The sequence below is a fragment of the Theropithecus gelada genome, chromosome 4 (genome assembly GCF_003255815.1).
Source record: "Theropithecus gelada isolate Dixy chromosome 4, Tgel_1.0, whole genome shotgun sequence".
NCBI lineage: Eukaryota > Metazoa > Chordata > Mammalia > Primates > Cercopithecidae > Theropithecus > Theropithecus gelada.
Genome location: NC_037671.1, coordinates 23,164,036 through 23,189,745, shown reverse-complemented (window position 1 = coordinate 23,189,745; position 25,710 = coordinate 23,164,036). Strand labels below are relative to the sequence as shown.

General features: G+C 41.3%; 1 protein-coding gene across 1 annotated transcript in view; it reads left to right on the top strand.

The window, feature by feature from the left end:
• The window catches only part of MBOAT1 (membrane bound O-acyltransferase domain containing 1), a 110,500-nt gene that overhangs the window by 69,259 nt on the left and 15,531 nt on the right, over positions 1 to 25,710 (top strand). Inside the window, exons 5-9 of the mRNA XM_025384507.1 lie at positions 10,893 to 10,948; positions 13,352 to 13,406; positions 15,432 to 15,615; positions 17,531 to 17,723; positions 23,599 to 23,702. Coding sequence (XP_025240292.1) covers positions 10,893 to 10,948; positions 13,352 to 13,406; positions 15,432 to 15,615; positions 17,531 to 17,723; positions 23,599 to 23,702 — 592 coding nt within the window. The remainder of the gene's footprint in view (positions 1 to 10,892; positions 10,949 to 13,351; positions 13,407 to 15,431; positions 15,616 to 17,530; positions 17,724 to 23,598; positions 23,703 to 25,710) is intronic.

Genomic DNA, 25,710 nt, shown 5'->3' with positions numbered 1-25,710 from the left:
AAAGGACATTAATACCTATGGCTCATATATATCTTCTTCTCTTTTTAAGGCAGGAAGCATCTATTCATTTCTGCGACAACTTTTGAGTGCCCAATATGTTAGGTAAATGCCAGGTTCCAGAGACACTGTGTATTCTAGGCAGGAGGAAGGATATTCCAGGCAGAAGGGAGGGCTTTGCAAGAGCACAGAAATGCAAGACAGGTGCCTGTGGAGGTACGAGAGAGCCTTTCCTTTACCACCTGCGTCCTTGTGTCACCAGGTCTTCTCAGTGCGACAGCCTGTCTATCACTAGAATCCGCCCACTGCCCTTCATGCCCACTGCCACCACCCTGGACCACCCCAAGCCTGCAACACCTTCCTGACTGGCTGTCCTTCCTTCTGTCCTTCTCCAGTCTTTGCTCTCTACACTCATCAGAATGAGATTCTAGACCAGGCACAGTGGCTCACACCTATCATCTCAGCACTTTGAGATGCCAAGGTAGCAAGAGGAGGAGGAGGACCATTTGAGCTCAGGAGTTTGAGACCAGCCTGGGCAACATAATGAGACCACATCTCTACTAAAAATTAAAACAAAAAAACCAAAAAAACAAATTAGCTGGGTGTGGTGGTACGTGCCTGTAGTCCCAGCTACTCAGGAAGTAGAGGTGGGAAAATCTCTTGAACCCAAGAGATTGAGGCTGCAATGAGCTATGACTGTGCTCACTGCACTCTAGCCTGGGTAACAGAGCAAGACACTGTGTCCAAAAAAAAAAAAAAAAAAGAAAAGAAAAAATGAGAATGAGGTTCTAAAATACAAAGCTGATGATGCTCTGGACCTGCTAAACCTTCATCTCCTGCCATCTGCTCCCACTGTACAATGCAGAAGAGTTTGTGGTCTGCACACACGCTGGGTTAGTTCCTGCCTCTGTGCCTGTGCCTTGCTCATTCCCCTGATAGAAAGCCCTTCCTATCTTTGTCAAACTGGAAATCTCTTACTTTATTTTTAGAAACTCAACTCAAAGATCACTTTCCTTAAAAAGCTTCCCTGATCGCCATCCCCTACCTTCCCTGGGCTCCCTGCACCCCAGAGTCATGCATTTGGATCTCAGGTAGCAGGAGGTCTCTTGCCTGGCTCTCAAGGGTTGGTGCTACTATTGCCTGTCAGTCATATCTTGTCCCTGGTGCACAGAGTGTTTGTAGCTGGTGGCCCTCATCCATTGTGTCATACACTTAGCTAGTGTTTTATGTGTTTATTCCCAAACTTGTTTATTGCCGTTGTATGTATGTATCAGTATCAGGATTCTCTAGAGACACAGAACCAATAGGATTTTTATGTGAGGGGATTTATTATGGGAATTGGCTTATGTGGTTACAGAGGCCAAGAAGTCCCACCATCTGCCATCCGTGAGCTAGAGATCCAGAAAAGCTGGTGGTATGTTTCAGTCTGAGGCTGAAGGCCTGAGAACTAGCGGTGTAAGTCCCAGAGTCCAAAGGCCTGCAAACCAGGAGCTCCGATACCTGAGGGCAGGAGAAGATGATGTCTCAGCTCAAGGAGAAAGAGAATGAGTCCTTCCTTTCGCCTTTCTGTTCCTGCCCTCTAAGGATTGGATGATGGTCTTCCACACTGACAAGGGTGGATCTTCCTTGCTCAGTCCATGGATTCAAATGCTAATCTCTTTTGCAAACCCTCATAGACACACCAAGAAACAATGTTCTACCAGCTATCTGAGCATCCCTGAGCCCAGTCAATGACACACAAAATTGACCATCACAACTTACATGTAAGCTGATTATATATGAACGTGAAAGGAGAGAGAATAGTTTCTCTAAATCTAGGTTGGGTCTCTTGGAGAGCCACCAAAATAAGTTTAGTCTATTAAAAATAATTGCCATTGAATTAAATGTGAGTGAGAATGCTGAAAGGATTGGGGGTTGGGAGAAGGAAGTATAAACATGAAGGATTCTTCACTCAGATGGCTTTTGCAAGCATCTTTACTTTCTTTTACCTTCTCAGCCTGTGCTAGAGGGAATGACTCTGGAGATAGTGGCTGGGGTTTGTGTGAGAGAGATGCCATCCTTCAGCAGCTCTGCCCTCCAAGGAAACACTTCCGTCCTGTGTCAAAAGCTCCTTAGTTCATTATTCAGGAGGCAGTGACTGGGGAACCCTGGTGTCCTATCACCAGGCCCGGTGATAGGAGACAGAAGCGAGCAAAGACTGCAGAATGAATGTCTAGTTACATATTTTAAGTTTGTATAGAAAGTTAAGGCTGGGCACGGTGGCTCATGCTTGTAATCTCAGCACTTTGGTAGGCTGAGGTGGGAGGATCGCTTGAGTCCAGGAGTTTGAGACCAGCTTGGGCAACATAGTGAGACCCCATCTCTACAAAAAAATTAAACACTCAGCTGGGTGTGGTGGTGTGTACCTGTAGTCCTGGCTATTCAGGAGGCTGAGGTGGAAGGATTGCTTGAGCCCAGGAGGTCAAGGCTGCAGTGAGCTATGATAATGCCACTGTACTCCATCTGGGCAACAGAGCAAGACCCTGTCTCAAAAAAAAAAAAAAAAAAAAAAGAAAGGTTAAAATATGAGTCTATCATTGTGTACTGGGTTGAATAGTATCCTGCCAAAATTCATGTCCACCCAGCCCCTCAGAATATGTCCTTATTTGGAAATAGTCTTTGCAGATGCAATTAGTTAAGATAAGGTGAGGTCACATTGGGCAGGGCACCATGGCTCACAGTTCTCATCTCAGCACCTTGGGACTTTGGGAGACTGGGAGATTGACAGCAGCCTGGCCAACATGGTGAAACCCCATCTCTACAAAAAATACAAAAATCAGCAGGGTGTGGTGGTGCACGCCTGTAGTCCCACAGCTACTTGGGAGGCTGAGGCAGGGGAATCACTTGAACCCATGAGATGGAAGTTGTAGGGAGCCGAGACCAGGTCACTGCACTCCAGCTTGGGCGACGGGATGAGACCTGGTCTCAAAACAAACAAACAAACAAACAAAACAAACAGATGAGGTCACACTGGATTAGAGTGGGCCCTAGATCCAGTATGACTGTGTAAGAAAGCCATGAGGGACAGACTCACAGACATGCATAGAGGGAAGACGGCCGTGTGAAGACGGAGGCTGACACTGGAGTACTGCAGCCGCAAGCCCAGGAGCTCAAGGGTCGCCATCAGCCACCGGAAGCGAGGAAGGAGAACGGAGCAGATTCTCTCTCAGTGCCTCCAGAAGGAACCAGTCCTGCAAATCTCTTGATTTTGGACTTCTAACCTCAAGAACTGTGAGGGAAAGCATTTCTGTGGTTGTAAGCCACCCAGCTTGTAATTTCTCACAGCCGCCCTAGGAAGCTCATGCTCATTGTTTTATGATTCCCACCTTTTGATGAATTAACAACCGTCCCCTGATCCTGATCGTACGGGATAATGATGCCTCTACCATCTGCATCTCTGGCTGTTCTTGTCACATCTCCATTTGTTTTATTAAAACCATAAACTCTTGAATAATTTCTACATCATTTTGGGTGTAATCAGATTTCTGAAGTTACCAAAGGGAAAAAATAAAGGGCATTTGTGGAAAACAGTCACATGTTTCTGAATGTCGTGGATTTGGGGGTCTGACACCAGAGGAGGATGGAAATCAGTTCCTGTCAACCTCGCTTTCAGCCACGTAGTCTTGATAAATGTCCTCAAGAGTTGTTTATTCTCTGGCATTTTTTGGATCTCCTTGTATTAAGAAATCTCTGATGTTACCCACAAAACTACAAAATGTTTGAAGTAGAAAGGACACTGTTGTTAGGGAAATAATACAAAATAAAAATCTGCCTGAAAATTGCACATGATTCAGTTCTCTAATTACTGAGTGGCCCTACTATCTAGTTCTCGAAGGGTATATTGTCTTTTTTTCTTTTTATCATTATTAAGCGGCATTATTTTTCCCTACCACCATAAAGGCACACTGCCTCACTACCATAAATCCCTCTTCCTGGGTAATGTCAGTTAACACCTATGGAGAGTACATACCAACCTGAAATCGACAAAATGTTTTAAATCACAAATTGCCAATTAGAGAGGTTCTTTACCAGTGTTTATTCTCATTACAGGCATGCAAGCAAACCACAAGTTCATCAGAATGGAATTGATTTAACTCTACTATTGCAGTTGAAATATCTTGTTTAGGATTTTGTCAAGAGATAAAGTAGTATTTTGAAGTTGAACCTGGTGTTTTAAAGCAGCCTGATGTATAGCCATTCTCTTTTGAGCATGCATGCAAATCTAAATATTTAGCATACTTTATTATGCCTTCAGAATAAGAGCACAGATAGGAATTGAATGGGATCAGATGAGGTTAGTGTTTGTGTCAAACAACATATATATATATGTGTGTGTGTGCGTGTGTGTGTAATTTTGGAGAACACATAAACTTGTACTTTAGGTTATTCTGGGACTTGAAATTGTATTTATCATTCTAAGAGTAATCAAGTTTTCATGGACTGGACTGGAATTAATGGTAAGAGAAACAAACAAGACACACTTTTATTGGTGCTGCTGATACAGTTCATATCAATACATGTGGTGGTGAATGTCCTATATGTTCTCTCTGTGAATGTGGGCTGTTAAAAGCACTAGAGTATTTCCTCTTCTCCTGGGGGAAGCTCAATGATTGCTTGTAATACGGCTGGTACTTGGTTCCTTTTAGGTGTGTGAGAGCAAACTGATTCTTCCTTTTTGCCTCACAGAAGGGTGCAAATCGAGTTTTCTTTGGAGGGCCCCAGCAAGAACTCTTATTTCCTTTTGCCATGGTAGGCCAGATTCAGGCAGATAATTGCTCTCCCATCACGATGGCAGGTTGATTTGCCCACGTGTTGTTGCAAACACTGTGAGATGAGAACTCTTATGTACTGCTAGGGGGAGTGTAAACTGCCATAAATAACTCTTCTGGAAGGCAGTTTCACCATCCATTTCAAGCAAGATTTTTTTTTTTAAAGTTCATGTCCTATGATAGGATAAATTCCTAGGAGTTAAATTACCATAAGGAAATCAAAATTTGTTCATAAAGATGTTCAGCTGTTGTCAATAATGGTGATAAACCAGAAACATCCTAAATGGTCTAAAAGAGGTGAATGATTAAATTATGGTGGTAATATGCCTCCATTGAAAATGATATTTTCAAAGACTATAAAAACCGCAAGACAAATACATGTCCCAAGATTGCATTTTTCTTTTTAATGTGGGCCTATATAGAAAAAGAGTGAAAGGAAATATTGAAAATGCAAAAACAGTATTGGTGATTTTGATACTCATTCTACTGTTTTATATTACTATAATAATGAGAGAAAATCCTGGAATTTTATTTAAATATATTTGCATGCATGTTAAAATGTTATGGTACACTGAAGCTAACAGAATTGGAACAACTGCCATTTGTGTTCCTTATGTTGCCTTAACTGGGTGTAATAGAAATATTACTTGCCTGTACCTCTTGCTAGTGATGAAGATCATTTGTCCTGTTGTTTCATGCACAATGTTTTCCTCTGTTGGTTTGTGACATCTTGGTCACTCCATCTGACCAGGCCAGTAAGTTCAAATAATTGGGTTCTATAATAAGGAAAAAAGAGGATATTTGCAAAGAGATTTCAAGATTTGTTTATTTCAGGTTTCTTTTTCATGCTGCTGCCAGCTTTTCAATAACTAGTGCAGTTACTTGGAATTCAGTTCTGCAGACGTAAGTTGTACCAACTATATTCGATGGGTTCTTGCTCAAATAGAGAATTGGTGATTTTGCTGTTGAGTGCCAAAATATAGAAGTTAAATTTTTGAAGAAATTAAAAGAGTAAAAGCTTTCCTACTCTAGTTGACCCCTGGATGGTTCTGAATAGATACCAGTGAACTCTGAAATGAGTCCAGAGGAGTGATCTCTGCCTTTATTTGCATCCCTAGGGAGCCCGGTAGAACTATGTACTTCCTTTGCTGCAACTTCTAGAGTCGCTTATTTTCTCCCTTCATGCTGGCATAATTGATAGGAATTGGGAGCATTTCACTGAAGCTGTAATATCGTCCTCCTCCTCTGCAGTCATTCAGGGAGTGTGGGGAGGGTATAGGAGAGGCAGAAGCAATAGGGAGGTGAAGAAATGCTGCTTAAGCTTTCTCTGTCGCTTGCTACTGGGTTTGAGCTACAGGTTGTACAAGTCACATTGTATCTTGGCACCCACTGGAGTTGTGCAAGATGGCAGTAGTGGTCTAGGTTGCTGTTGAGTGGAAGTTTGTTGAACTTGTATTCTCTTCCCCTGCCAAACTTCTTGCTTGCCTGACTTCCTGCTTTTCTACTATCTAAGTACCAAAAGTGGATTTTTATTATAAGCAAAGGAAGTAATAAAGATATGAAGTAGAGCCTTTTGGTTCTAAAATTACCTGTTAGGACAATATCAGAGTCTTGAATGTCAGTTCATCTTGATGCTGGCCAGCCAGATGTGTGATTGGTTGGCTCTTCCGACACCAGTAACCAATGGCTGGGTTATCTCATTGTCCCATCCTACCTTTACTGGGACATCAGAACTCTACCACTTTAGGTCCAAAGATTAAGGTAAAATAGGTAGGTTTTGTTGAAATATTGCTCAAATCTAAGATTTTGTTTAATGTTTTAAGGATAAGTTATTTTTGGTTAGAAGTTGATGTTGGGAATGAATGAATGGGTACCACCTCTGGTGAATTGCCTGGAGTCTGTATCAGAAGGCAATAATGGGGGGCGCTGGCATTGTTCTAGCTTCCTTTTTACTTCAAACATATCTTCAGCTACTTGTTTTCCCTTAATTTTTCCTATTCTATTATATTTCATTTTCTAGTTTTGACTAATTATCTTAGTTTCGAGAAGAAACATAAGATTTTTCTTTGGCTTTTTTAAATAATGAAAATAATAAATAGGACAAAAGGAAAATAGCCTTACTTCATCCATGCTGGAGTCTGTCCAACTCCAGGCTGGTCAGATGGTTTCCTTGGATCCTATAATTGACAAGTGTGTTTAAATCCAAAGTTGGAGAAGTGAAAATCTGAGGAAAGCTCAAGTTCGGAGGCCTCATGATCCTAAGGAAATTGTTGGGCTGCATCAAGGAGCCATTTATGGATCTCCTCCTTTTTTTGTCCTTCCTGTGCTTTTAGTATGTTCTTCTGTACTGAGTTTTGTATTTTTTTGCAAAAAAAAAAAAAAAAAGAAAAAGAACATGAATTCCAATAATAAATCAATAAATGTGTTCTGGATTGTTTTATGATTTGATTGAAGTATGACATAGACGACTTAAGTTTTATCTTAAGTCAGTAACTCTAAGGATTTGATTCTCGAGTCTTAGTAACTTGGGCAAAGTAAATTTTCATATCAGATCTCTCTATAAGTTTAAATAAATTCATCAAATTAAAAAGTGTTCAGAGAGAACTTGTTTTGAGAAAGACAGTATGGTGCTTTTCCTTGCACTGCACAAAAGTGAGCATGTAGGAAGATTCTAAACTCTTTTTCCTTTTAGTTGCTTTTAGATCAGCATTTTTACAAGTTACTAGTTCATCATGTTTTATAAACTCACTGTCATGTGAGTATGTGAGTTATTTCTTTTTATTTAGATTGTTAAATTTAAATATTTAAATTAACTTCTTTAGCTATCTAAAATGGAAGCAATATATTGTTGAAAGTATGGTCTAGACGATGTGTGACAACATTTGACCCATAGCTTCTAATTTTTTTTGTATAAAAACATCTTTTCTGAGGAATGACAGTATGGCTTTCACATAGACCCAATGGTACAGATTTTATATTGAATAATTAGTATTTATTGACTTTGCTCTAGCTATTCAGTATTATGTACTGCATTAGTCTGGGTTCTCTGAAAAGCAGATGCCAAGCTGGAAACAGGCATATAAGAGATTTGTTTGGTGAAATGCCTGCTAGGGAAATTGGAGAGGGAAATGGATGAGGCTGGAATAGCCAACAGATTGAAATGCAGGTCTGACGCCTGAGAAGGAAAAAGCGAAGGAAGGAAGAGAGGTCCTGGATTGGAGTGCAGTTCTAAGACAGTTTTGGCAAATTCAGTAGAGAGTCCTTGAGTGAGATAAAATTCCTGGACAGATGAGAATCACAGTTTGTAGGGAGGGGCCTGCCTAAGTATCCCTGCTGTACTCAGTCAGAGCTGGGAGCAGCCCGAGGGAGGCATGGCCTCAGTGTGATCATGGGTAAAATCGCAGCAATGGGGCCAGCTCACTCGCACAGAACCAGATCTGAGAGGTGCATTCTCATGGCCACAGCACATGTGAATATCAGGCTACTAAATGTTTTGCTTAACATGTACCACCCAATCATGGAATACATTAGGTCTAACCCAATATAGAGGAAAACAAATGTTCTCTTTCTACAGAGACAGAAAGGTAGGCTAATACAATGACATATCTTATCTCTTTATCAGTTGAACATAGGAACTTACTTGGTTTGCAAATAGCATGGTTGGCACACTGGGCTTTTTTAAGAAAGGCTGGGTCCTGGAGGTTGGTTTTTTTTTTGTCATTCAGACAGAGCAAAATAAGACAAAAAGGCTTTGGAAAGAAAACTCTTGTGCTTTGAAGGCCGTGTTTGGAAACCACCTTGAACGTGATGCTTAGAGTGAATCTCTTTCAAGAAAAATAGCCCTTGTCATCTGTTACATGTTATGGGTCAGAAGTCTTGTTGTCAGGAGGGTGAGCTACAGTCTAGTCTAAAAAAGCTTTAATGTAGCCCTTATTACTAGGACCAAAATCTCATGCTTCTGCGAGAGCAATTTTGTTTTCAATGTAAAACAGCATGGTGTAAGTGGCTGTCATCTGTGAGTACATCTTGCTATACCTGCCTCACCAGATCTGGTGGAGAAGATGACCTTCCTTCTCTTCTTTCACAGCCAAGCTCTCTTTCTCTCTCTCAGCCTCGTGTACAACATTAGCATTTTGTTTCAAATAATGAACACTGGCCATTGGGCTTTAAGACATAAAGATATTGCAAATAAGATATAAATTTGGGTAATAGTGGTAAGATTTCAAAGGGTATTTGTTGGTACTTTCTTTAAAATAGTTTATCTTATTTACATATATTTATAGTTTACAATATATCTTCATTATTTTTCAAGAGATGGAAAATGGGAATTAGGATGAGAGTAATGAGATAAGAAAATAGACTCACAGAGAAGTGGATGAGTGTCATTGACAACATCAGATGTGGCCTAAAAGTGGTTTGTATTATTGAGTTGTAAGAGTTTTTTTTATATAGTCTAGTAAAGTCCCTTATCAGATACATGGTTTGCAAATATTTTCTTGCATTCCATGAAACATCTTTTCACTTTCTTGGGTGGTATGTGTCCTTCGAAGCACAAACATTTAAATTCTAATGATATTCATTTAATCTATTTTTTTCTTTTATTGTTTGTGCTTTTGGAAACCAGTGCCCAACCTGAGGTCGCAAAGATTTATACTTATGTTTTCTTCTAAGGGTTCTCTTGTTTTAGCTCTTAGATCTAGGTCTTTGATACATTTTGAATTGATTTTTGTGTTCTTTCCTGTGTACATCTCATTGTGCCAATACTATTTGTTAAAAAAAGACTCTTCTTCCCCTCATTAAGATATCTTGGCAGCCTTGTTGACATAGATGCCACTTCTCAGGCAAGTTTTTATTTGATGGCTTTTTCCAAATTAAAGTTGGTGTTATTGTTGGCCAATAAATGGTTTATTTACAGGCGGTTGCATTTTACAAATGTGTCTTCTACTTCATGTGTATGGAAGAATTGCCTTTTATAGAACAAAGCATAGAAGAACACTTTTAGATGAAGGAGCCTGTGTATCTGTCTATCCAGGTGGCATCAGTGCACTGGATTAGGTATCTTCCAAACAAGCTCTTCTCACATTTTAATGAGTGAATTCCCTGGCAATCTTGTTAAAATGCAGATTCTCAGGTGGGCATGGTTGCTCACATCTGTAATCTGAGCACTTTCGGAGGCTCATGTGGGAAGATCACTTGAGCTCACGTTCGAGACCAGCCTAGGCAACACAGTAAGACCCAGTCTCTACAAAAAATTACAAAAATTAGCCGGGTGCGATGGTACATAACTGTAATCCTAACTATTTGGGAGGCTGAGGTGGGAGGATTGCATGAGCCCAGGAGGTTGAGGCCACAGTGAGCCATGTTTATGTCACTGCATTCCCCGCTGGGCAACAGAGTTTAAACAAAAAATCAGATTCTCATTTTCTAGGTCTGGAATGGAGTTTGCATTTCCAGCTAGCTCCTGGGCATGCTGATGGTGCTGGTCCAGGGGCCACACCAATTAACAGCACAAGAGTGTCCAATGTGAGCTTGTTATTCCCTGTTGTTATATCTACCTATGTAAAGTGATTTCGAAGGGAAATAAAAATGGTTTATTTCAAATTCATTATTTTTGCATTTTATTTAATAAACTTTGAGATGGAAAAAACCACCATCCAGAGAAATAGAATAAAAGTTTCTTTCCAAAGGCTGTATTAGTCCGTTCTCACGCTGCTAATAAGACATACCCAAGACTGGGTAATTTATAAAGAAAGAGGTTTAAGGCTGGGGAGGCTCAGGAAACTTAACAATCATGGCGGAAGGAGACGCAAACATGTCTTTCTTCACATGGCAGCAGCAAGGAGAACTGCAGAGTGAAGGGAGAAGGGAAAGCCCCTTATAAAACCATCAGGTCTTGTGAGAACTCAGTATCACGAGAACAGCATGGAGGTAACTGCTCCCATCATTCAATGACGTCCCACTGGGCCCCTCCCACGACACGTGGGAATTATGGGAACTACAATTCAAGATGAGATTTGGGTGGGAGCACAGCCAGAGCACATCAATGGCCTTCTTGCCAATCTTAATTATTTTCTATCTTCCTTCCAGGCCTCTGATGATTGTCACTCAGAAGATCACAACCTTGGCATTTCAAGTTCATGATGGTGAGAACAGCAACCCTCCTTTTAGTTCTCAGAGTGAGCCTGACATGCAGAGCTCATCTTTTTATACGGTGTACACAGTCCAAAGTTTGGACAAATGCTGGCAGATCTTGCTTTATCTTGTTCAAAATTTCCAGGCCTCGTCAATCATAGCCTTTCACTTTTCCAGCCATGATTCACCATTTTCCTGCGGAATCGGCAGTCTGGATTTGCTGACGTATTTGTACTGAGAACTCTGTGTTTTCTGTCTATCCTTACAATGTTTTAAATTTAAGTTAATTTGTGATACTCTCTGCCCTTTGTTTTCAAATCTGTTGAAAAGAAGTGACATCCTTTTCGCTTTGGTTTAATCTCTGAGAAGCTCACAAGCTAATGAAAGATTAAATAGTATTGGCTGGTTAATCATTTTTAAATGCTAGGTTGTTTTTGTTTTTGTTTTTGTTTTCATTTGTTTGTTTGGCTTGGAAAATTATCTAATGATAATTCCCTATAAAAAGCTGGGAAAAGGGCCAGGCACGGTGGCTCACGCCTGTAATCCCAACACTTTGGGAGGCCGAGGTGGGTGGATCACGAGGTCAGGAGTTTGAGACAAGCCTGACCAACGTGATGAAACCCTGTCTCTGCTAAAAATACAAAAATTAGCCGGGCGTGGTGGCATGTGCCACCCACATGTAATCCCAGCTACTTAGGAGGCTGAGGCAGGAGAATCACTTGAACCCAGGAGGCAGAGATTGCAGTGAGCCGAGATCGTGCCACTGCACTCCAGCCTGGGTGACAGAGCGAGACTCAACAACAACAACAACAACAGCAACGACGACAACAGCAACAAAGCTGGGGAAAGGAAGAATCTTCTGTTTGTGTAAAGCTGAACATTTTCTTCACTCAGGCACCGCCTAAAAATGGCCAGAAAGTGTGATTTACATTGTTCAGACTGGGTTCCAAGAAAGGGAGGAAGATTATTTCAGGGTGGAAGATTTCAATATGGGCTTTAGAGAGGCCAGGAACAATTAGTAGAAGTATATTCTGTGGATTTGTACTGCTCTAACAAGCACTTTTTGACTGTTAACATTTTTTTTTTATATGTTGACAGGTTGAAATTTATCTCTGACAGCTAGTTTCCTTATTTTTCCTTAAAGCTTGTGAACTGATTTAATTTCATTTGACCTAGTGTATCCCTAGTTCATACTTGGTGATTTAGTCATTCTGTAGAGAACCGGGTAGTTTTATACCAAGGATGGAGTCTTTCTAGGGTAAACAACCGTCCTGGTTTGCCCAGTACTAAAAGGTTTCAGAAGATGTGACTTTCAGTGCCAGAATCAGAGAGTCCTGAGCAAAGCAGGGTGAGTTAGTCACTCTACTTGTAGTTGGAAAGTCCCCTTGGTAGTGGTTATAGACATTAGCAACTGAAATCAATAGCTAAAATCAGTTTAATTTCTAGGATTGCCAGAGATTACTATTTGATGAGATCTTATAAAAATGTAAAAGCACTGCTTCTTTTTTCTTTTTAAGCAGCCTTGTTGCCTAAATTTACTTTTTAAAGCATTCTCAGTTTACCATATTTCCTGGAACATCCCTTAAATGCAGCAAAATGTTTACTTGCCTTTTTCTTTCTTTTCTTTTTTTTTCTGGTGTGTGGGAGGAACAAGTAAATTCCAGAAATACTCTACCTCCTCTTAGGCATGGTTTTGAATTGCCTTCATGGTTGGTGACCATACTCAGCCTTAGCTGAATATACAGTTTTACAGTTGACATATTGCTTTTAAGATAATACTTCAGTTTCTTTGACTCTGCGTTAATGTGTACATTTCACAGAAAGCACAGATGTGACTTGGTTGGGAGTTTTTCTGATACAAACAAATGATAAAAAGAAGAAAACGTTGATAATTCCTTTGTAATTTTCTCACACTCAAGATTACATTCCCTCCCCCTCTTTTTTTGGAAGAGGAAAGTCTCCTGTTTCTTTTTCCATTATGTCCCACAACCAAGCTCTCAGCTGGTAGTAGGTGTCTGCACCTAGTGCAACCAGGGAGGTTTTTAAGCTGTGGCAGCCTGTTAAAGGCAAGATGCTCTCTCTGATGTATCAGGGAAGACATATACAAAGTGGCAAGGAACTCCCAGATGGGGAGGGTTCTCTGGGTCCATGTCATACTGTGCAGATTAAGTAGGAGAAAACTTCGAATCCTTCCCTCTCCATGTGAACCTACAGAGACTTTGCTTCTCACACATGTACTTATGGGTAGCTCTTTTGGTCCAGGGCATTAAAAAAAAAATGAAAACAGGAACTCTTTATGATTTATGAAGCAAACAAAGATTACCTGGTTCAAATGACTTTGATAAGAGCCTTTTAAAATTTGTCATCGAATTCACTTCAAGCATCTTATTTCTAAATTCTTTTCTTTTTCATAGGATTAGGTCGAAGAGCTGAAGACCTTTCTGCTGAACAACATCGACTTGCTATCAAGTAAGTGAAGTGTAATGATATATTAACGAGCCCTTTGCATATCAGTATCTAGAGATTTTCCTCATTTAAAAAATATCTGCACATTAATTCTGTTCTATGGATTTAATATCATTTATTTTATGAATCTGCTATTGATGAACATGTGCCTTGTTACCGGTCTTTGACTTTTACAAATGATTAGGTGATGAATAACCTTGTATTAGGTCATTTTGAAATGTGTTAGGGTAGAACTACAGCATAGAGTCTCAGAAGTAGAATCTGTTGGGTCAAAGAGTAAATAGAGCTGTACATCTGCAAGGCTGTCCTTCCCTGGGGTTGTTATGTTTACTCCACAAGTATTCTTATTGGGCGTGTGTCTTGGGGGTCCTAAAGAATAGTGAATGATCAGTGTCAGTACGATTAAATGCCACTGTGAAAAAGATAGGAAGTAGGGCAGGAGAGGTGAGTATAGCTGAGTTAAATACAGGAGGAGGGCTACAGCTGGCTTTGCCAGTGTTGATATGAAGTAGGAAGGGGGAGTGTTGGAGAAGAAGTGGGAGGGGAGGGAATAACTTTGATCTGAGAATAAAGATGGCATGTGGGGTAGCACATCGGGTGCAGCCATCGTGGAGGGGCGGGGGGTTCCTGCTAGACAGAATCAGGGACAACTGGAAGAAGTGAGGAAGGTCCCGGGTGGTAGAGGAGGTTGACTTCTTCATTCTTGCATTAAGGAATTGGGACTTGGAAGCAGTGGAACACTCTTGAAAGATTCTAATGAATCAGCCCTTTCCTAAGCACAATGGAGGTGTAAATGCTATAGGGCAGCAGTCCCCAACCTGTTTGGGACCCGCTGTTTAGTGGAAGGCAGTTTTTCCACTGACACAGGGTTGCAGGTGGTGGTGGGGGGGATGGTTTCAGGAGGGCCTTACATTTATTGTGCACTTTATATTGTTATTACATTATGATACACAATGAAATAATTATACAACTCACCATAATGTAGAATCCGCGGGATCCCTGAGCTTGTTTCCTGCAACAAGGTGGTCCAATCTGGGGGTGATGGGGAACAGTGACAGATCGTCAGGCATTAGATTCTCATAAACAGTGGCAGCCTACATCCCTGGCAGGCACGGTTCACCATAGGGTTCGCACTCCTCTGAGAATCTAATGCCACTGCTGATCTGACATTAGGTGGAGCTCAGGAGGTAATGTGAGCGATGGGGAGAGGCTGTAAATACAGATAAAGCTTCGTTTGCTCACATGCCACTCACCTGCTGCTGTTGGCCCAGTTCCTAACAGGCCACAGACCAATACCAGTCTGAGCCTCAGGGGTTGGGGACCCCTGCTATAGGGGATAATTCCAGTAACTGGTTAGCAATGGCATTTCAGGGAGCCTTTATTCTATCTTGCTAGAACAGGCCTTCCAAAATGCCATTAAAGCACCACACAGAACTGTTCTCTACAGGCTTTTTTCCTGCCACTACCCTGGTCTGTTGCTCAGGAACTCAGGCCTGGTTGCCAAAGCAGACAACAGGCTGCTACTGCGGTTCTTCTGTGTGGCCTCTTCCAGTGGAAACTGGTTCCACCCATCATTTGTTTAGTATTTATGTTGGCAATCGGGAGGGAGTTTTCCCATTTGGAAGGATCTCGATCAGCTAACATTAGGTCAGGCTCCGCCCTGCTTTATGTTTGTTACCTTCGTTTTGTCCTGTAGACAGGGAAGGTTGATGAGAAAAGGACATTTCGCAGCCTGAGTTGCACTTGCCCTCGCCCACCTCTGAGTGCTTACAGCTGTGTCTGGCCAGCAGAGGGCGGCATGGAGCTCTGTGCCTGCTGTGAGCCACCTGCTGCTTTAACCTTTCCTTTCCACAAGATTTCTCCTCGGCCGACTTTATAGAAACAAAACAAGGAAAGGTCATGTCATATATCGAATCTACAGAGATAACATTTGTGTTTGCTTATTTACAGATTCTGAAGAAAAAGCAAAGACCGAAGACTTTTCAATTTATTTACTTTATTTTCAATTTATTTACTTTATTTTCACAGAGTGAAACCCTCTTTTTTGGAATACTTAAGTTACCTTCTCAATTTCATGAGTGTCATAGCTGGTCCTTGTAACAATTTCAAGGACTACATAGCCTTCATTGAGGGGAAGCATATACACATGACATTGCTGGAGGTGAACCGGAAGCAAAAAGGTTTCCACAGTTTGCCAGAACCTTCTCCCACAGTAAGTTTTTAGTGTCTAGAGAATAGGGTTTTGCTGCCAGGATTGACTCTGTCGAATAATGGTTCTAATTAAGAAGCGAAACAGTTTACCAGAAAGCTTGGCCAATAACTTTTCTCATTTATTTAAAATACCAGTGTAGTTACTTATTTGCAGCAGTTCTATGTTGGAGCAATGGGTGTTTATTTTACTGTGAAGCTCATCGGCTAGGAAAATGAAAGCAATAAGTTCATCAGTCAATATTTAGTGCATACAATGTACCCAGCACTGTGGAGTTAACATGTTTGAATACTATGGGTGTTTTGCCTTTATGAGTTGAAATTCAAGTATAGCCAAAAGATAATATGTCATAGAAGGTGGGGGGACCGCGGAACTGGAATTAATGTGTTTTTCTTGCAGAGCCCACTTATTGCAAGAGAAACCAGTTTGACCTTGGCATGCCCAAAGCTTGCTTATATTGACCTTGAGAGAATTTAAGATGACTTTTTGAAATAATATTTTAAAATGTAACCTGAATTTTGTCCATCTCATATTAGTCAATATTAGGATAACTCACTGAACTTTACAAATATGCTGAATTTATTGAGATCAAATATCCTGTATTTAAGGGACATTTGTAATTAATGAAAGGAGTGGTGAAAACTGGGAAAGGAAGGAAATGAGGATATTTCGAGTTAAATATTTTGAAAGTGCTGAAGCCTTGGCAAAGAATATGAGTTAAGTATTTGAAAATGTAAGGAATTTATTAATTAGGTATGAGTTTTTAGAGATTTTTGACATCATTCGGTTCTCAGCACTTAGGACTGGTCAAGTATCTCAAGTTCATCTGCTTTACCAAAACGATCTAGGAGTGAAGTCACCATGGCTGTGAGAGACATCAAAGTGACCGCATTTCTAGGCAGTATCTGTCACCTTAGTGTTTTCATGCTTCTTGTGCTTTTATTTATAAAATAATGTCATCAGAGAGTCTTTCTGCCACTCTCCAAGGAAACGCTTGCGTTTCTGTGCACAGATAAGCTGAAGTGGTGAGGTCGCGTTTTAGTTCAAGACATACAGCTGGGAAAGGGCTGGGATCCATGAGCGGTGCCTATCAGTGGTACAGCTGTAATTGTGGCTGGGCGTGCTAAGCACTTAACCGGGATCCAGGCACTGTTCACAGGACCTTGCAAACACTCATTCACTTAAACCCCAAGGTGCCCTCTGAGGGAGGTGCTATTGCTATGCCCATATTACCAATAAAAGTCTTTTTTTTTTTTCTTATGAATTCGGAGACTAGAGTTCTGTTGAATGTTGAAGGACTTTCCCTGAAATGTCAGGAAAACTGGGCAAAGTCACTCTGTCCAGAGGAATTTAAAAAGTCAGCACACAATTAACCCCAGAGTAGGCTACATCTAAACCATCCTGGAAGGCTGTCTAGAGCTCCCCATTATCTGCCTATGTCCTGGCTGGCCCAGGTGTTCAATTACTTGCTCAGAATCCTTCATACCTGAGCCTCTGTCTTCTCTGCTGGTGACTCAAGGACATTTCCTGGGCTCTGCTGGTCACAGGAATAGAAGGCAAAAGTACAAACGTTTTTCGTTTTTCTCGATGGAAACTTGCCACCCTGTTATCCATTTCTCTTGTGTTTTGGATAATATAAGTACTTGCATTTTGTTCGTTGAATATGCTGATGGAGATTTTCTTCCAGTCTAGATACATTCAACCCTCAAGTGTCAGAGGCATGTTCTGTATCTAAATATAGCACCTAATCTCCATTGTCAGATTTGTCTCATGAAAAAGAATGCCTGTTGCCACTCCTTCTGGGGAATAATGCCAAGCAGCTGTTGGAGCAATGCTGTCCTTAGCAGGCCCATGCCAAAGCTGTTTTCTTCGCACCTGAGCCTTCTGCACGGTGACACTGATTTTTCCCCATTTTCAGGGAGCTGTGATACACAAGTTGGGCATCACCTTGGTGTCTCTCCTTTTGTTTTTGACGCTCACGAAGACCTTTCCCGTCACCTGCCTTGTGGATGACTGGTTTGTCCATAAAGCAAGCTTTCCGGCTCGACTCTGCTACTTATATGTTGTCATGCAAGCCTCAAAGCCCAAGTATTACTTTGCATGGACTTTAGGTAAGTTTGATGGAGTAGCTGCAAATGAATGAGGGAGAAATGCTACTCCTTGGATGGCTTAGCCAGAACGACATTTTGGATCAGTTAATCAAAGAAGCTCAACACGTAATGGGAGGCAATTGAGCCAGGGTCAGTTTTAACATTCCAACATAGCACTCCTCTCTCCCACCCTCCATAAACTCAGTTCTCCACGATATGGAGAAAAACATTCTGGCCGTTATTTAAACCGAATGTTATTAACAGATGTCAAAACTTGGAAGCTTCTCCTTCTACTAATCAAAGCTGGCCATGTAAAGCAGTGGAAAGTTGAGGGGAAATTCCGGAATGATTTGGCTTTCTTGTCATTTTTCTGGGTTTTATATAATATAGGATGCACCTTGAATTAATCTGACCAACACACATGCTAATTTAGGTTACACTTCTTTAAGGAACTGTTGGTTAGGTTTTTATGTCTTAGAAAGAAGCTGACTTCAAGTGATTTTTTTTTTTTTGGTAGAGAGTTCGACTTCATTTGGTTTTATCACACTTTTTTTTTTTCCTGTGGGATAACTTGGTTCATATTAAGCTTTTATCTCTTTCCTTTCAAACAATTTTAGACTGCAGTCGCATAAAGCTTTGCTAACATGAGCTATAAACCTGTCTGTGTACTTAGAGACTGGGAAAGGGTGTTGATGAAGCATGGAAGCCCTGTCTGTATCACATGGAACCCTTTCTGGGATGGGAGTTGGACATCTTAGCTGCAGGTGACCTGCACTTGATGTCAGAGAGCAGTGATTTGGCTTATTAAATAAAATAGATTATTAAACTTGATTTCCGAGGGTTCAGCCCACATCTCACGAATGAGGGAGTAGCACTTAATTGCTTGAGTTCCTCTTCCCTCTCAGTTCATCCTTCAAGTTTTAAGTTTCAATTAAAGTTTGCAGGTACCAAATTACTTTTTTAAAAAATTACTATTTTTTGGCTCGGTGTAATGGCTCATGACTATTATCCCAGCACTTTGGTAGGCTGAGGCTGGCAAATCACTTCAGGTCAGGAGTTCAAGACCAGCCTGCCCAACATGGCAAAACCCCGTCTCTATTAAAAATACAAAAAATTAGTGGAATAATCCCAGGTACTGTAATCTCAGCTACTCAGGAGGCTGAGGCATGAGAATCGCTTGAATCGGGGAGGTGGAGGTTGCTATAAGCCAAGATCACACCACTGAACTCCAGTCTGGGTGATGGAGCAAGACTCTAACTAAAAAAAAAAAAAAAAAAAAAAATTCATTGTGGCAAAATACATGTAAAATTTACCATTTTAATCATTTTTGAGGGTACACTTCAGTGTTTGAAGCTCATTCACAATACTATGCCACTATCACCACCGTCTATCTCTAGATCTTTTTCATCACCCCAACAGAAACTCTGTACCCAGTAAAAAATAACTCCCCATTCCTTCCTCCCCCAGTCCAAATTATTTTTAAGGGCCAAAATGTTACTGCATAAGTTCAGTCCAATGCTGTATTTATGTAACATTTGGCCGGAGAGATCTGACTTAGAGCTTTTGTAAAATTTACAATGAGGGAAATTTTGTTTCTGTACACTTTCAATTTAATTCAAGGAGTTTTTGTTGAGTACCAGATTCTGTGCTAGGAGGAATCGAAAGGTAGGACATTGACTCTCCCTCAGGATTGTTGCATGGTTGGGAACACAGATATACAACCACTAGGCAATACTCTTCCAGCGCCGTCCCAGTGGGAGGAATAAAGAGAAAAGGATGAATACAGATTGGGGAAGGTTCAGCAGTCTTTTATCTTATTTCTTGTTCTGCAATTACAAATGATGACTTCTGTAGCAGGCAGGCCTCAGACCTGCTATGGTTGGAACCCTACTTAGAACATTGAGCTTATTTTTTCTATGTTAATTTTTTTTTTTTTTTGAGATGGAGTTTCACTCTTGTTACCCAGGCTGGAGTGCAATGGTGCGGTCTCAGCTCACTGCAACTTCCACCTCCTGGGTTCAAGCAATTCTCCTGCCTCAGCCTCCCAAGTAGCTGGGATTACAGGCGCCTACCACCACGCCTGGCTGATTTTTGTATTTTTAGTAGAGATGAGGTTTCACCATGTTGGCCAGGCTGGTCTCGAACTCATGACCTCAGGTGATTCACCCGCATCAGCCTCCCAAAGTGCTGGGATTACAGGCGTGAGCCACTGTTGCTGGCTAAATAATTAATAGTTTTAATTTCCTCTAATCTGAATGACTGTGTGTGTGTGTGTAGGGGACTGAGAGAGAGAGAGAGAATATATCTAATTCCCTCCTACTATCTTCTGCTGCCTCACCCACCTTCCTTTTCTCTTTTCTCTTCCTATCCTCCTGCTCCCATTTTCTGTATCTCAGAGCTTAAGGGCTGGCTTCTGGACTAAATCAGCTCCTGATCTCAGGAGGAAAGAAAGGCCATTCCTTTCCATAGGGAAAGTCCGAGACAAGGAGGGACCTGGACTGGGAAGTGTCATGGGAACAGGGAGCACCTGCACCTTTCTACCCTTTGGGGAGTTCCCTGGACATCTGGAGTACAGTGGAGAGGTACCCCTTCCTGTGGAGAGCTTTCTATGTGGACTTAGCTCTTTTTCTCCCCCAATGCTTCCCTTTATTTTTTTTTTTTTGGGTAGCTTCAGTAGAAACACTTCATTAATTTGTATGGCCTCAATTTGAAGTTTGTTACAGTTTAGATTGCATGGGCTGGTTGGAAATTAACCTTTGTCTTATTTATGAATAAAGAAGCAATGAATAGTGTATCAGGGAATATTTAAACTGCTTAACCGAATAATTGTTTTCTCCAGCTCTCTTTAAAACACCATTTACATATAATTGATGGACTAATTACACATGATTATAAATTTAATCCTTAAAGCTGGCCTCTTGATGAATCTCCACTGAGCTTCACTGTGTTAGCCTAGCTCTAGATACTGTTTATATTCAAATAATCAAACTATTTCTTTTGGACTTAGTGTATGGTCCTGGCTGTTTTCCCCCTACTACTTAGTGCTAGTACTATTTAGTGAGACTTTAGTCTGGGCTGTTTTCTGAGGACCATATAGTCCAACAGATGGGCATACAAATTAATCTATCTGTAATAATAGATTGGAGACATGCACAGTACAAGTAAAACCACTTTTGGACTAGTGAACTTAGAGCCTGTCACTGCTCTGAGACAAAAACCAGGCTTGGATAAATGACTGTGGGATCACTAGGTGGAGTCGGGATTCCAACATCCACTCGGTGTGGTTCTGAGAGTCAGTACTTGGGAACCTTTCACCATTTTCCTCTTTCAGGGTGGCTCGTACCTGCTCAGGTTGTGGAATCGAGTTCTAGGATTGAGATTCTGGCATTGTTAACAAACTACATGTTTTTTGTTTTTTTTTTTTTTTTTTGAGACGGAGTTTCGCTCTCGTCGCCCAGCTGGAGTGCAATGGCGCGATCTCGGCTCATTGTAACCTCCGTGTCCTAGGTTCAAGCGATTCTCCTGCCTCGGCCCCTGGAGTAGCTGGGATTACAAGTGCCCGCCACCACACCCGGCTAATTTTTGTATTTTTAGTAGAGATGGGGTTTCACCATGTTGGCCAGGCTGGTCTCGAACTGCTGACCTCAGGTGATCCGCCTGCTTCGGCCTCCCAGAGGTTACATGATCTTAAAGGTTACCTAATATCTCTAGCCTCAGTCCCCTTAATAGCATAATAATAATAATAGGAGCTAACCTTTCTTGAGTGTTAACTTGGGCCAGCACTGAGCTATCTACTGCACACATATTTAATTTTGTTTAATCATTTCAACAGCCCTTTAAAATGAGTACCATTATTATATCCATTTTATGTTCAAGGGAATAGGTTTCTAGAAGTTAGATGATTCTTCTCCCAGGCCCATGTATGTAGTATGCTGCCACGTGGAGGTAGAAACCTGTCCAATTTCCCCCTGGAGCCCATCCTTAACCTTTTGTCTCAATACTGTTATGAAGATTAAATGAGGAACTGCCTGTAAATTATTATATAGAGTCCTGGAAAGATAATAAGCACTGAAAACACACACACACACACACACACACACACAGAGAGAGAGAGAGAGAGAGAGAGAGAGAGAAAGAAAGATAGTTTCATTATTCTCTTCTCTTAGGTCTAACCAGCTGTGCCAGAAATGAGGCTGGAGATGGAAGAAGGAATTTAGAAGTGGTTATACTGGTTCCAGTGATGGTCAGCCTGGCTCTGGTTTTAGTTCTCAACACAGACCTCAAGGCCCTTAGTGTCGTTGATCTCTGTCACTCACGAATTAGTTCCCACACATTTAAAACCATCAGTTTCTTACAGGCACACCCTCACTTTGTTTGTCTTTTTTTCTCCACTGGGTTCCCATCCAGTTGGCGAGGGGAGAATGACATAGAAGGACTTGGTCTCTTTCATGCTTCCTTCTAAAAGAAACCAGATCATCTTACAGTGAAGCCAAGTGTAAGAGAAGCAGTGTTAAATCATTATCTCTGCCAAATATAAATGAGACAGACTTAGGACAGGTTGTTTTTCTTTAAGGCAGCTCTTCAGAAGGCCATCTAGAGTTGGACTTTTATAGAAAAAGAAAGATTTCTCTAAGATCTCCAGATCTAAGATTTCATAGTGCTGGCCAGGCGCAGTGGCTCACGCCTGTAATCCCAGCACTTTGGGAGGCCGAGACGGGCAGATCACGAGGTCAGGAGATCGAGACCATCCTGGCTAACACGGTGAAACCCTGTCTCTACTAAAAATGCAAAAAATTAGCCGGGTGCGGTGGCGGGCGCCTATAGTCCCAGCTACATGGGAGGCTGAGGCAGGAGAATGGAGTGAACCCGGGAGGCAGAGCTTGCAGTGAGCCGAGATCGTGCCACCGCACCCCAGCCTGGGTGACGGAGCGAGACTCCGTCTCAAAAAAAAAAAAAAAAAAAAAAAAAATTTCATAGTGCTATCTCTTAATTATTTTGATTAGTTCATTTTAGTTTTTTCTTAGAAAATATTCTAACAGATTTTTAAATAAGCAGAAAGAGACAATTAGCCTCTTGGTCATCATAATAAAAGTGTGTTGAGTTCATTAAGGAATTGAATGGAGATGAAATATTTCCAGCAGGAGGACATTCTCTTATAGTTCAGTGACATAAGATAAAGATGGAAACAGGAGCTTTTAAAGGGACTTTATGGGTGGCTGGCTTGGATGATTTTGTCCACACGTGGCCTCCATTGCAGCTGGCCCCAGAGTCACACCTCTAGCTCTGTCCTTTGTCTTGGGACCTAAACTTTTTTTAACCCCATCTCGGTAGCTCCAACCGATACACTACTGGCAGGTCATGCTTAACATGTCCAGGCGGAGCTCCAGTCGCTCTTGCGGAGCTGGTTCTCCTCCTGATTTAGCACTGCTTCTTAGGTAATGCCCTGCTGTCTTTAGTGACAGCTCTGAGACCTCTTCTGGGTCCCCTGTTTCTTCTGGTCTTTGTATTTGAACTCAGATCTATTTTTACCTCCTTTCTTTTCTCCCCTCCTGTCAAGTTGGTCACTAAATTCTCCTGTTTACTTATTCATTTTGGTTCTTCGTTTCTTGTTTATTCTCATTTTTGCATTCTATGGACATCTAGCTTCTTTCCTCTTACCTTAGCAGGTGTTCCCTAAATGCAAGGGAATGAATGCCTAAAAATCAAGGTTACCAAACAGCCAATACATATTTTTCTGCTTCAGCATGTTAGCAGATCCTTTACATTTTGGGGTTCCTTTCCCAAGGACACTACTGCATATTTCTCCATCTTGAAGCTAGACAGATATTTAGTGTCTTTTAAAAGCAGCAATGTGACTTTTGTTCCATATCCTAATGTGTTACTTTAAAAACCATAGCTGATGCAGTGAACAATGCAGCTGGCTTTGGGTTCAGCGGAGTGGATAAGAATGGGAATTTCTGTTGGGATCTGCTTTCGAACCTAAACATCTGGAAAATTGAGGTGAGTGTATGATGCTTTTAAGTCCAACTTCCATAGTGAAGAAAGCAAATGGTTTGCTTTGAGTGTCATATCCCCAGAATGCTTCATCCCTGTGTCTGAAGAAAAGCTGCTCTCAGGGGATTGCCAGGCTCAGAAGCCTCCTGGACATTTTGAATCTCAGAATTGTTTTTTTCTGTCTTTTTTTTTTCTTTTTCTTTTTTAAAGATATCTACTTTCTTGACAGTTTTAATGGTTCAAAGAAGAATGACACAAAAACATCTGAAAAAGAGCCAGGAAAATCTTTTTGTTGTTTATATTCTTGTTCTTTCAACTAGAAGGTCCCAATGTGTGATCGCTCTCTCTTCTCTTTCTACCTATTTCAGTGATGAATGCAGACTGGAAGCTCCTGTATTTTGATTTCAATATTGCAAACGTTCTGTGTGGTTCCTTTGGAGGCATTTATAATGCATTCACTTTTAAGAAGAATTGTCATAATGTGCAACTTTTAGGCCACTAGAATAGTGTAGTTTTTCTCTCTGTCTTCATTCTTGCACCACAATTTTTGGTCTGCTGTCATTATCAGAGGTGGTCTCCTTGGGGCCACATCATTCTGGGTTTTCTTTGCATTGATAGCTCTTGGAGTAGACAGGAATGCCAAGTTTCAGACCCTTTCCCCCCTTTAGCTGAATGGGCGTGATTCTCAACATGCAGAAGCATTGGGTTCCTAACCAGGTGACTCATGTTTGCTGTTGGTTTTGGTTTTCCACCTGCCACAGGGCAGACAGAGCCCACTGGAGAGTTTGGTCAGGAGGGATTGTGTGTATAGAGCAAGAAGCCAGAGATAGATGGAAACTGACCACCTGCCACCCACATTGGGTGGAAAGTAGGTCAGAAGGAGGCATGGGGGAAACCCCCAACATCTTTTGCTTGAGGCTTTTTGCATGTGGATGGCCTCCAGAGGGAAAGTGATCTGCATTTTAACTACAAAACATAGTGGAATTTATAGGGAGGATTATATTTTTACTTTTCTTTTTTTTTTTAGCATTGAGACAGCGCTACTTCAAAAGACAGACAAGCAGAAAGAAATAGAAGCATGCCACTGTTATCTAAGTAAATTACATCATATCTTCAACTTAAACTCATCATGCTATTTGGTTACTCAGGTCAATCAGATTCAACAGATATTGAGGGCCTACTGTGGGCAAAACATTCATTTTTGTATAGTCCTAGAGGATCTGGGGTCTCCTGTGGGTGGAAGGCCTTGGCAGATGCTGTAAGAGCATGGCCAAGGTCCAGCATCAGTTCTGAATGAACAAATAATGCTTTTACTATTGGTCGCTGCACGTGAGGCAAGAAGCAGTCCCCGGTCACGATGGGCCACAATGTAAGTGGACAAGGTCCAGCTTTCAGAATGACCTATCTCAGTTTTGGAAAAGCAGTATAGGTGATCCGTAAGCTTCTCTTTTTTACATAGATGATGTCAGAGAGAGTTCAAGTGTGTTACGACTTTTTCTCACTAACATTCTTCTCTCCCTCAAAACTCATTGACTGGCTGCCTTGGAGTTTTGTTGGGTAAATGTCCTTTAGGGTGGTCCCCCTTGACCTTCGGCTGCCTACTAGTCCCCCTAGCTATGCGCCAAAAAACAGAATCCTTCCACGGTGGACATGTCTTCAGGGTAAAGGGCTGAGTCATTAAGTATGTATTTCTTATAAAAGAAAACCAGAAGGAGAAAGTTTACATTGTCATCATACATTTGATATAGAATAAGGAGGTAAAGAAAAACAAGGAAGTCTGATTAGTTAAGACACCCCAAGGCTGGGCTTATAGCATTTTATTAGCCATAGAAGAAGCAGATAAATAAAACTCCTTGAGGTTTTGACATAAAAACTCACAATAAAAAGATCTATTTTCCATCTATCTTCCTTCCTCCCTCTTTTCTCTCCCTTCCTCCTTCCTTCTGTCCCTTACAGACATACTACATTAGGCCAACGTGTGGCCTGTATATGATTTTCTTATGGTTGAAAACAC